The 13,236-nt window shown below is 38.3% G+C and overlaps 1 protein-coding gene across 13 annotated transcripts in view; it reads right to left on the reverse strand.

Moving 5' to 3' along the window:
• SRPK2 (SRSF protein kinase 2) overlaps positions 1 to 13,236 on the reverse strand; it is a 248,944-nt gene that overhangs the window by 71,687 nt on the left and 164,021 nt on the right. For all 13 annotated transcript variants that reach the window (XR_008717795.1, XM_055590198.1, XM_055590194.1 and 10 more), the window contains one exon: positions 6,120 to 6,271. Coding sequence is in view for 12 of the 13 variants with exons in the window: in XM_055590198.1 (XP_055446173.1) it covers positions 6,120 to 6,271 (152 nt within the window). In the remaining variant the exon portion in view is untranslated. The remainder of the gene's footprint in view (positions 1 to 6,119; positions 6,272 to 13,236) is intronic.

Below are 13,236 nucleotides of genomic sequence, written 5' to 3' on the forward strand. Positions count from 1 at the left end.
TTAAGACAACTTAGGGCAGAAATGAACAATCTGTACTCTGATTTGTATGTCCTCCATGGCACGTCAACCTCCTCACTCTGACACGCCTTCTCAGACACACAGGTAACACCAGTACTCTCTTGCCCTTAGTTGAAACTTAACACCAGAGACAATTTCTTCACCCAACCAAAAACACTTACTGCACAGTAGATGGTTCAAATGCAGTGGGATTAACAAAACATACTGCTCCTGACTATAGGAAATCATTCAGATTGAGGAGAAGGAGATCAGAAACACAAAAATAAATGTATAATCACACATCATGAGTGCTAAGGGGGATGGGGTGGCGTGGGCACTACTATGGGTGATCAAGGGTCCTAAATAAGATGTGTCAGGGATTTGAAGAAGGAATAAGGAAATGACACGTTTTAGTACCAAGTCAGGCCACGACTATGTTGAAACCAATGTCTCCAGAAATAATGTTAAGTGACAAACTGCATAACAAATGTGCCAACTTAATCTAAAAATGATTTAGGAGAGCTACAAAACAGGATCTCTGAGGAAGTCAGTCGGTGCAGGCAGCATGATATATCAAAGCAATGTTCCTTCTTTCACCATTTACTAGTCCTTGGAGTACATGTGTGCTCAGAGTTCTGGGGAAATTTTAGAAGATAATGTAGTTCAAAGCAGTAATTCCCCTTTCACAGTAAATCAGTAATACAGAGTAAAGTGAAGAGAAGGATCACTTCTTGCAGTTATAGCTTTGGAGTTTTGGACAAATGGTATGTGCCCCATGTGAGCCAACTTCAGCTTCAATGTGCAGAAAAAATCACTAAGTGAACTTGTTAAATACTTAGAGTCCAGGTCCTACTCCCAAGGATTCCAACTCAAGATTCAGAGTCCAGCCTAGGAACATTCTGATGCAGGGGGTACAGATCACACTCTGAAAACCCACATTAGACTAAAATCTCCCCAGAGGAGGAAGTTTTGCACTGACAAGGAAGCTGTAAGTTTAAAAAAAAAAAAAATAAACAAAGTGAGCAAGTATTACACAAGGGCCTCCTGGAACTGTTTACTTATAAGCTGACTCCATACCTGACCCCTGTTATCCTCTGAACTTGGAAGTAAAATCCAGAATAAACCGCACAGCATGCTGCTAAAGTTACTGCCCCAGACAACTGACCAGAGGTAACCGATAAAAAACAAGGGGAGAAAGAAGCAGTGCTGACCACTCTCTTTGCAAGTCCACCACAAGTAAGGCAGTTAAGACCACTCAGGGGCCAGCATGTAAGTACAGATGGTAATACACACAAGAAGAGGATGATTGAACAAAAAAAGGACTGGCAAAAAGAGAATTCGTACTTCAGAACAATCCTGTCTCTAGGTATCAGGTAACATGCCCTGATACACAGAAGCATATTCATCTCATTTTATTCCTCATAAAATCGTAGGTGATAGATGCCATTACATATTTTATTACACAGACAGATGATATTATAGGAGAGATGAAGACACTCAAGCCTAGAACAAAGGGATTTGTCCAAGGATACAGAAATGGAGAGCAACAGGGCCAGGTTTTGACCCAAGTTTTGCAGATGCTGAAGTCCATACTCCCCCAGGACTCATGGGCAGGAACATGTTAGCTGTGAAGAAAGGGAAAGAGTCCCAGGCCACAGAGACTGCCAAGCACAATAGAAGGGAGCAATGAATAATGCATTAGCAATATCAGACCTTTAAACAGTGGCTTTTTTGTTAAAACAATGAACACTGCACATGCTCTGAATAAGGAAAGAGCTTTATCTTTACCTTAAGAGGTAAAAAAAAGGTAAAAAGTTAAGATACAAGTTGGTTGGTCATAAATGATTCAGAATTGCAGGAACTTAAAAGCTTACTGCAGCAAAAGGTGGGTGGTGGGATTCCAGGTGACTTTCCACACCATGACCCCCAAAATACTTATAACTCCTATAATGAACAAAAACGTCTTTTGTAAAGAGAGATAAAAGGTGTGGTGTGTTTTGTTTCTGTTGATGTTTTCTTTTACTTCGGGACTATTAAGAAGTGGCTGGCAGGGCAGAGATTCTCTAAGAATGAAGATGAAGGAAACAAGCGAAGATGTGAAGTGACAGAGAGAGAAGCCACATACACAGACTAAGCAAAACATACCCTTAGACTGTGAAGGGCAGCTCTCTCCTTCCATCTTCCTGAACACGTCAGTACACAGCCATTAGGTAGTGCCAAGCAGCAAAGGATGTCTAAGAACAAGCTAGGTAATAAGGAAAGGGCAGACATGTCCAAAATGGCAGTGACAATGACTGGTGACTCTTACATACAAGGAAGTTGAATAAGTAAATATAATGAGGATAATGACAGCCAAATCTCTTACTGCCAAAGAAAGAAACTACAGATAGGCTAAGGAGAAAAATGAGCTGAATCTTCTGGTATTAAGAGTGGAAATGAGATATAATAAACTCATGGATTTTAATATATCTGTAAATAAAAACAGAAATACAAATCTAAAGGAAGTGTGTGTCTTCAGCTCTGTGCTAAGAGACTGAGAAGCAGGGACACCCAAATAGTAATAGTCTCATTCTAATGCTCAGATCTTCTTTTCTAAATACTGTTATCTCCAGGGTGCCTTGTGGAGAAAGCTGATTCCAGGCCTGGAGTAGGAAAATTACAAGATGAATACATCTTATTTGAAAATAAGAAAGGATTTAAGAATGAAAGGGACTTTTTCCATCAAGAGAAGGATAAAGAACACATGGTGTCTTTTATACACACACACACACACACACACACACACACACACACACACAATGGAATACTATACAACCACTAAAATGAATGGAATTTTGCCATTTGTAGAAACATGGACAGACATGGAGGGCATCATGCTAACTGAAATAAGTCAGAGAGAGAAAGATAAATACTGTAATGATATCACTTATATGAGAAACTTAAAAAATAAACCAGCAAATTAAAAAAACAAAAGGAAGCTGGCTCATAGATACAGAGGACCAAGTAATGGTTACAGGCTTGGGGTGGAGGAAGATACACAGCTGTAGGACTAGGAGGTACAAATTATTGGATATAAGACAGGTTCAAGGATGTATTGTACAACACAAGGAATATAGCCAAAATTTTGAAATAACTGTAGATAAAGTATAACCTTTAAAACTGTATAAAATTTTTTAGTTAAAAAGGTTTACACGAAACTTAAAAAACATTAAATGAAACAAGTGACACAGCTTTATAGGTAGTTTACAGAGTGACTTCTAATACATATTGAGTGAAAAAATAATGTATAAAACAAAAAAAGAATGATAGGTACTTTTCAAAAGGACACATAATCAACCTGAAGGGACTTCTAATGTCCAATTTGAGAAAATCTAAGCATCAAGACAAATAAGGAAAGTAACTGACTATAACCCACTGAATAAACAGAAAACCCATGAGTGAGTAAATTTAAGATACACAAACTGACAGATAAATGGATGGATGGATGGATGGATGGGAGGGAAGGAGAGATAGGATAGACGGAAAGGAAGAAGCAAATAAATTTTCTGACAAAAGAATATTACACAGCTTCAAAGTTACTCTCAACAGACTGCTTATTAACTATGAGGGGGTAAAGAGCAATTTTACAATAGAGCGATCTGGCAAACACCATCCTGAACAAGTGGTTGACATCAATAGTACTGGTATAAATCAAAATCATGTACTATCTGATATGATGCAATGAGAAGAACACTTCTCACAGAACAACACTATTTTGTTATTCCAAATTGAGAAAGAGTATACAAAATAATTGGCCCACATCTTCAAAAATGTCAAAGTCATAAAAGCCAAGAAAAAAACTAAAGAACTGTTCCAGATCAAAGGAAGAAGAAAACAAAATATAATGTGATTCTGCAATGGATTGGTTTCACATAAACAACACTATTGGGCAACTGGCAAAACCTGAGTGGGGTCCGAGGACTGAACGGTAGAAGTATATCAACATTAACTTCTTGACAGTTGTGTAGTGGTTAACACAGGAGAACGTACTTGACTGCCGGCAAAATATACTCAAGTATTCATGGGTGATAAAGCACCATGTTGGTAACTGAAACTCATCCACCTCCAGGGAGAAAGTTATCTATTCTAATGGATGGGGCGGGGCGGGGCGAGCCACAGTTCTTTTCCCAGACATTGCCAATCAACTCCATCAGCTCCCTGAAAGTATTTATCAGTTATCTTAAACAACATGTTATGATCTATACCACAAAAGATCCATGTGTGAGGCAAACAGATCTCATTCCAGTAGGGTGGAGCCTAACGTTCTGCAGAGAACAGTTCTTTCACACCAGCCTGATACTTTGGCCTAAGAAGCACAATCTAAAGACAGCTGTCCACATCTCCTCTTCATATAACTTCATTTTCTAACCAAGAAATGCAGATTACAAGAGAGAGGAAGGAAAACATCTTCTTTTCCATATTAGAAGGCACAGACCTTTACCTGTGGGGTCATAATCACTAGTTATATAAATGCTACAGATAAATATTTCATTTTCTAAGGAAAATGCTGATTCTATGTGTAGAAATCTACACCTATGGAAGAATCAGGTTAGACAGGAAGATTCCTTCTTGAAGTTTCATAGCAGAATGATAACTTTCGCTTCCTGGTAATTAAAAAGTATATTATTCTTTAACCAACACACAAATGACCTGCAATCACTAGCTAAATTGATACTAAGATACAAGAGAGACAGAGAGGCATTAACACTTTATGGCCTAAACAGTGTGTATTTCCAGCCATCTATCCTTAAGCCATCTATGGGGTCGCACAGAGTCCGACACGACTGAAGCGACTTAGCAGCAGCATCCTTAAGCCATATAAAATCTGATTAACATTTCCCATAATTTGTAGCAAATAAATGTCTTGTTAACTGTTCAGAAGCTAAGAATTCAAACTGTGATAATTTTCTGTTACAGGGAATTAAAGTCCAAGAGAGAAAGGTAAGTAACAAATGGACTACCTTTCCTTTCTACTAGATTCTTGGGATCCAGTCTACACAGATTATGAGGTCTGGATCAAATTATTTTCAATATTCATCATACAATATGCTTGCCTTTTAGCAGTTTAGCTGTATGCTCTTGGTCTTTACAAAACATAAATACAAGAACACTTCACCTGAATAATTTCTATGCATCCTGTGAAATCACAGCTGCAAACATAATCTACTATGTCACACAATGGCAGAACCCACAAAATAGGTTTTTTGTTGAGTACAGTGCCAGGAAAACCCTGTCTCCATAAACAAATGGGCAGATTTTCTTTCCACAGACAAAATACTATGTAACTCAATGCTATCCAGAGAAAGGAAGAGCTCCTTGATAGTCTTGGCAGCCAGGAAACTTATATCCAATGTAATGAACAACAGACTGGCTCCCCCAGTAGGAGTCTGGTAGTGGTAGGTGTTCAGTCAGTCAGTCAGATCTGACTCTCTGTGATCCCATGGACTGCAGCACACTCATTTCCTTCACTCTCTCTCGGAGTTTGGCAAACTTATATCCATTGAGTTGGTGATGCTATCGAGCCATCTCATCCTCTGCCATTTCCTTCTCCTTTTACCCTCAATCTTTCCCAGCACTAGGGTCTTTTCAAATGAGCCAGCTCTTCACATCAGGTGGCCAAAGTACTGGAGCTTCAGCATCAGTCCTTCCAGTAAATATTCAGGGTTGATTTCCTTTAGGATTGACTGGTTGGATCTCCTTGCTGTCCAAAGCACTCTCAAGAGTCTTCTCCACACCACAATTCAAAAGCATCAGTTCTTCAGTTCTCAACCTATTTTCTATGTTCTTCTCAGATGGCTTATTTTGTTTTTATATTTAAGTATCCTGCTGTATACCATCTTTAATTCTGTCAGCAGATTTAAATCTTGAAATTACTCAGTATATGTATGTGCACCTATGTATTTTACTTTCTATCTCTTAAGAAAATTTTCCTTCTGATATCTCTCATATTTTCTGGTATCATTTTATACTAAACAATCTAAAAAAATTTTTTAACAATATTGACATCAAGTAGTCTGCATCCCTTTGTCCTTACCCCCAGCAAATTATGGGGTGGCCCGGGAGGGGAAAGGCAAGCACATCACCTTTGCAGTAGTCTGCGGGGTCCTCCTGCTCCTCATCGTCTGAGCCCAGAATCTCCTCCTCTGGCTCTGGCGGGGTAGGGTCCGGCAGAGGCGGTGGTGGTGGCGGAGGCGGCGGTGGAGGCACCAAGGGAGCTTTCTGCTGAGGCTCCGGCCTGAAACAAGAGGAGGGAGAATTCCTATTGACTCAGAAGGAAATCCTGCGTCATGAACACACTTCAGAGTTTCTTAATATGGAAAAAAATATAACTTCTCACACACTAAGAAGAGATGCTGATTAATGTTACTTCATTTTAGGTGAATTCAAGTAAAGTTTCAAATCACAAGAGGGCTACCCTTGGCTGTCCTATTAGCCGACGAATATTTTTGCAGGCACATTTCCACTCAGAGCTTCAATACTTCTTAAGTCTTCATATACTAATATCATGAATTGTAAGTGAAATAAGACAACCAGTCCCCCATGACACATACTCTTGTTAGTTAGAACACATTCCCAGAGATTAGAAAAAAGTGGACAACAATCCTGGACATTAAAAAAAAAAAGAAAAAAAAAAAAAAAAACAGTTTATTATCCATCATTTTTAAATCAAAATTCATTTACCCGTTGAAACCATAGAAATGTGGTTAGGATTCTTGGATAACTCATAAAAGCCAACTAATGTTTACTGTAACTGATACATAGATATTTTCATTAAACAATTCAGTTATCTATCAACCTTACTTATCAAGACAAGAACATTGTTCCAAACTGGAAATTAAACAAAGAAAACATGTGAATGTAATCTAATACAAATACAATTCATACATCAATGCAAAGTTTCCATGGGTCATTTCTGATTGTCACATAAAGCTAAATATTTAGTATATTCTTTTACAAAAGATAGGAAAACCTATAACACTAAAAAGAAGCAAAAAACTTAAGAGGTTACAGATGTAAACCTTTCAAATATCTAGAATACCTCAAGAATATATTAAATTTGCTCAAAAATAAGGCATTCATAATGCAACTCTATAAAATGAAGTTTCCACTTATAAAATGTAACTGCAATTTCTAGCCATATCCCAATGGGAAATCTTGAACCTCAAGACTCAACTGGATGCAGAATGTCCCTTGAGTTGCAAGCTACCCTAACAACAGGACCACCATTACTCTCCCTGAGCTGGCCATAGCTCTACAGGCATAAAGTGGGGAAGGAACGGATGCCAAGTAACAAGCACAATGGGATTTGGCTGTTAAACTGGTCCCCAGAGACAGGTTCAGTGGGATAGGCAGAGGGCCTCTAGTCTGGGGAGCAAGGAGAACTTCACAGGCACCAACAGGTAACAGCCATTTTTTGGAGGGAGCGGGGCTGCCTAGTTAGTACTGATGCCCCCTTTCTAAAAGCACCTTTTGGAACACGGTTACTCCTTGCAGAATGAAAGGCTGGCTCTAAATCCTCTCTCTTCACCGTGGTTCAGCCTAGGGTGTAGAGCCCTGAAAACCTGCTTGAGAAGGTCAGCCATCACAGGGTGCAAGCTCATTCCAGCTGCTAGCAAGAGGCAGAGCCTGAGGAGCTGCCCCCTTTTAAGCTGAAACCCTAAATTCTTGCCAAATCTAAGATAGGCCCCAAATAGCCTTTATTACGTTGCCTTCAATCTAAGGTTGTTATAGCTCATCTGTGGTTTGTCATCAAAAACTCAAAAGTGCCACAGCAGATGAAGGAAGGCAACAGAAACACCAGCAGTCATAAGGATGGGGTGGGGATCACACTCCACGGTAACCTTAAAGGCCAAAACAATGGCAAGTATGATTACCTTTGACAGAACAACTAAGGAACATTTATAATCTGAGAATGACTAGCACTGATTTTTACTTGCTTGAATTTAAGAAGACTCAAAGTTACAGCTCCCTGGGTAACAGACATTAGGACAATGGTGGTGATAGCATTCTGAGTTAACTGTGCCTCATGACGGAGCACTGAAAGGAAGTCATCACAACCAAACACCCACATCTCTGACAGAACATCCAAAAAAACCCCCAGGAGACCTTATGGAAGTGCAATCATCCTTCTGGCAGCTTTGCAACTGCTTATTTTCTTTTCTAACAGACATGACTTTCTTTAGTGAAAGTAAAATGGTTCCAGGGAAGAGAGGTCTGAGGAAGGGGATGTAGGAGAGGAACTTCACCAGTTTCACCACTTCCCAAAGTGAAGAGGTTAGAGAAAAGGAGGCATGGGTGGAATCTATCTGACAAATTGGATCAATCAGAAATACTTTACAAGTTGACTGCTTCTTCCTTAGAAATTTTACATGAAAGAAGAAAGAGATTCTCTAAATTTAAAAAACAGAACAAAGAAAAAACAACACTGCATGTTACCTGTGGAGTCTATGTAACAATTAGTAAAACTGAAGGATCTTGTTTCACTGATGCAGGGTACTGCTATGCTCAACACCACTGAAACTTGGGCCAGATAGCTCACTGTTGTGGGTGCTGCTTCATACTTTGTGGAATGCTATCAGCCTGGTCTCAAGCCACTGCATGCCAGTTGTGATCGTCAAAACATCAAGAAAAAGCTATCCTAAATGTCCACCAACAGAGGAATGGATAAAGAAGATGTGGTACATATATACAGTGGAACATAACTCAGCCAAAAAAAGGGAATGAAATAATGCCGTTTGCAGCAATGTGGATAGACCTAGAGATTTTCATACTGAGTGAAGTCAGTCAGACAGAGAAAGACAAATATCATATGATACCACTTATACGTGAAATCTAAAAAAAAGGGTACAAATCAAACAATTTACAAAACAGAAGTAGAGTCATGAATATAGAAAACAAACTTACAGTTACGAGGGGATGTGGGGAGGGTGGAGATACACTGGGAGATTGGGACTGACATACACACGCTGCTGCTGCTGCTACTAAATCGCTTCAGTCATGTCCGACTCAGCGACCCCATGGACTGCAGCCCACCAGGCTCCTCCATCCATGGGATTTCCAGGCAAAAGTACTGGAGTGGGGTGCCACTGCCTTCTCCGACATACACACACTACTACATATAAAATAAGTAACTAACAAGAACTTGCTCTATAGCACAGGAAACTCTACTCAATATTCTGCAATGTCCTACAAAGGAAAAGAAACTAAAAAAAGAAAAGGGTGAATTTATGTATAACTGGTTCACTTTGCTGTAAACCTAAAGCTAACACAACACTGTAAATCAACTGTATTCCAATAAAACATTTCTTCATATCATCAAAAAAAACATGTCCAGACACTGACAAATCCAAGGATGCAGGGGCAAAATGATGCCCATGTGAGCACCTCTCATCAGTAGTATTTGTTATACACAGCTGCACTGCAATGAAGTACATTGTATCTGTGATACGGGAGGCAAGATTCTAGTTTTTCACAGGCCCATTTTGTCTAGTTTGAGAGGCTTAGGTATCTTTATCATAATATATGTCTCTCAATTATTCATGACCCATTTGGTGAGCTGCCATATCACTTAACAAAATTCTCAGACCCTCTGGTCTCAGGGAGGGTCACATTGAACAGCAGGCAGATAGTTACCCAAAAGCCAGTCCTATCAAGTTAAAGGGATGAGTCAGGGTACCTTGAAACACAGAGGAAGTTGAGTAATGTTCATGTAATATCTTGACCGGCTATCACATCAAAACATCTAGAACTGTGCTGTCTTCTGGCCCCATGTGGGTGCTTAACACTTAAAATATGCCTTGTCCTAACTGAGATGTGCTCTAAATGTAAAATACATACTGAGTATCCAAGGTTTAGTACAAAAAGTGAAATATTTGAATAATTTTATACTTATTACATGTTAAAATAATGTTTTAAACATAAACTATTAAAATGAAATTCAGCTACTTTTTATTTTTTTAATGTGGCTTCTAGAACTCTTTAAATTACAAATGAGGCCCACGTTACATTTCTACTAGATGGTACTAGTCTAGACCCTCAGATTCAACAACAGCAGAGGAGTGGCTTGGCAGTGGTCACGCCAGTGAATAATTTCTAAGGTGTCTCCCAGTAATCTGCTTCATACCAATAACCACCAATTCTCAAATTACCCAGTTCATCATAGTAAGGTCAATATACTGGAATTGCCTAATGTTACAGCCCAGTCACTGACTCCTTTTCATCCCATCCAGCCTTGTTACTGCCTACCACACAGAAAAGGCATAATCATTTGTCTTAGGGCAACTGAACAGAAGAGAGAATGATGCCACATTGTTCTTAAGGCCGACTTCTTCAAAGTGGTCTCTGGTGGTTTCTACCACACTTAAAAGCTTGGTTAAAATCTCAACTGTTTAAAAAAAAAAAAAAAAATCAAGAGATTATCTCATCAAGTGCATAATCATGAAATACATAAAGTGACATTAAAAAAAATTTCATTAATCCTACCGATAACCATCAAGACATTATTTCAAAAAACAAACTGAAAAAATTATTCAGAATTACTAGGGAGTTCCCTGGCAGCCCAGTGGTTAGGACTAAGTGTTTTCAGTGCTATGCCCTGGGTTCAATTCCTGGTTGGGGAACTAAGATTCTGCAATCCATGCGGTGGCCAAAAATTATTAGAATCATGTCAGACGCAGTGGGGGAGGGATAGGACAGGACATTAATATTTTCAACATCGGTGCCAACAAAACTAAATGGTGAAAAAATACTCTTTTCAACAAATGGTCCTGACACAAATGATTATCTGTATATAAAAACAAAAAAAAACACAAAAATACCTGTGTGAGGCCTACCACACATAAACACATAATATTAACTCAAAATGCATAACTTGTGGGAAAAAATGAGTAAATCTCAATCACCTAAGGCTAGGCAATGCTTCTTAGACATGATACTAAAAGCATAAGCAATTTTAAAAAGATAAATTTAAAAATTAAGGAAAAGAAATAGAACAGATAATTCTCCAAAGAAGATATACAAATGACCAATAAGCACATGAAAATGTGTTCAACATCATTAATCATTTGAGCAAGGGAATTCAAAACTCCAATGAGATAATATAATACTTCACATCCTACTTGAAGGTTATAATAATAATAATAAACACAGTAACAAGTACTGTCAAGAATGAAGAAACTGAAGCCCTCGTACGCTGCAGCAGGAGTGTAATACAGCACTAGTTGTTTTGGAATACCTGATAGTTCTGAAGAAGGCTGAATTTAGAGTTTCCATGAGAGAAGTGAAAGTTGCTCAGCCATATCTGACTCTCTGCAACGCCACTGACTATTTAGCTCACCAGGCTCCTCTGACCATGGGATTTCCCAAGCAAGAATACTGGAGTGGGTAGACATTCCCTTTTCTAGAGATCTTTCCAACCCAGGGATAGAACTCAGGTCTTCTGCATTGCAGGCAGATTCTTTACCTTTTGAACCAGAAGGGAAGCCCATTAAAACCCAACAATCCCACTCACAGGTATATATACTCAAGAGGAATGAAAACATTTGACCCACAAAATCTTGTGTAAAAATGTTCACAGAAGTGTTATTCTTAATAGACAAAAAGTGGCAACAAACCAAATGTGCATCAACTGATAGATGGATAAATAAAACTGTATATCCTTAAAATGTAATATTATTCAGCAAGAGAAAGAAATGAAGTGCTGATAATACACACTACAACACAGATGCCCCTTGAAAACATTATACTAAATGAAAAACTGACAAATTTATAGAGACTGAGTGAATTAATGGTTGCTTAGGGTTGGGAGCAAGGGAAAGAGAGAAGAGAAATGGAGACTGTTAACAGGTACAAGGGCTTCTTTAGGAGGCAGGAAAATGTTCTAATGTGGTGATAGTTATACAACCATGTGAATATACTAAAAAATACTAAACTGCATACTTCAAGTGTCTAAGATATATGGTATGTGAATTATACCTCAAAAAGCTGGTTTTTAAAAAGCAGAAGCCTACAGAATTATATAATGCCTTTTAATATCCACTTTATACTTTAATAAAGTATACACTTCCAAGAAAAATCAGAAATATTGACATTTAAATTTAAGCAATCTATATGCAAGGTCTCTTTTACAACTGCCCAGTACATTTACAGTGAAAAGTAACATGTAGTTCTGTAAAAAGTAGTCTGAGAGTCTATCTATTTAATAATAGTCTGAAGTTTACATAAGGCCCAAGTTATTTTTGCTTGCTTAGTTACTCAGTCATATCCTACTCTTTGTAACCCTTTGGACCGTAGCCTGCCAGGCTCCTCTCTGTCCATAGGATTTTTCAGGTAAGAATACTGGACTGGGTTGCCACTTTCTCCTCCAGGGGGTCTTTCCAACCCAGGGATCAAACCCACATCTCCTGTGTCTCCTACATTGCAGGCGGATTCTTTACCCACTGAGCATTTGGGGAAGCCCTAGTAATTTAGGAATGTACCAATTCAGAGATTTCAGAATAAAAAATTTAGAAAGCACAGTCCCAACTTGTCATTCATACTTTTCACAAAGAACTATATTTACTTTGCCCTACATACAATATAACTAAATATCCTAATCATTACTCCAAATAGGGCTATCGTAAAAATAGCTAAAAAAAAACCACAAAATATTTTTCTTTTAATATTACATTAGAAACAAAGATACATACATAAATACATAGAATTCTAAGATTATCATCTACACCATATTATATCTTTCATGTACATTTGCTCTACCAGAAAAAGGAGGAAAACACTGAACCACCCTAGCAAAACGCATGCATCATCTGCTCTATATTGCCAAGGAAACCAGATAGGAGTTCCGATTTCCTTCCAGCTGCTATTTCTTTTCTATTCCAGCAGAGAAAAAGACTAGTAAACTTCACATTTGGCAGAAAAAGAAGTACTTTCCTTTGTTATCAGCTTAAATGGTAACTGACACAGTTTTAGAAATTAATTCATTTAATCATTAACCGAAACATAAAAAAGAAATTCCAAACCAATTTCTTCAGGTATTATTCTAGGGACATTCACATAAAGTCAAATTTATTTTTCTTTCTTATGTTGACCACCCGGATTTAAAATTCACTCTCTTCTTCCCACCCTCCTTCTTACTCTCCCTCTCTTGGTGGCTACTGTCAGCCTGAGAAATATGCAATCTGGCATTTCTACTTAAGGATAGAC

The sequence above is a fragment of the Bubalus kerabau genome, chromosome 8, assembly GCF_029407905.1.
Source record: "Bubalus kerabau isolate K-KA32 ecotype Philippines breed swamp buffalo chromosome 8, PCC_UOA_SB_1v2, whole genome shotgun sequence".
Classification (NCBI taxonomy): domain Eukaryota; kingdom Metazoa; phylum Chordata; class Mammalia; order Artiodactyla; family Bovidae; genus Bubalus; species Bubalus kerabau.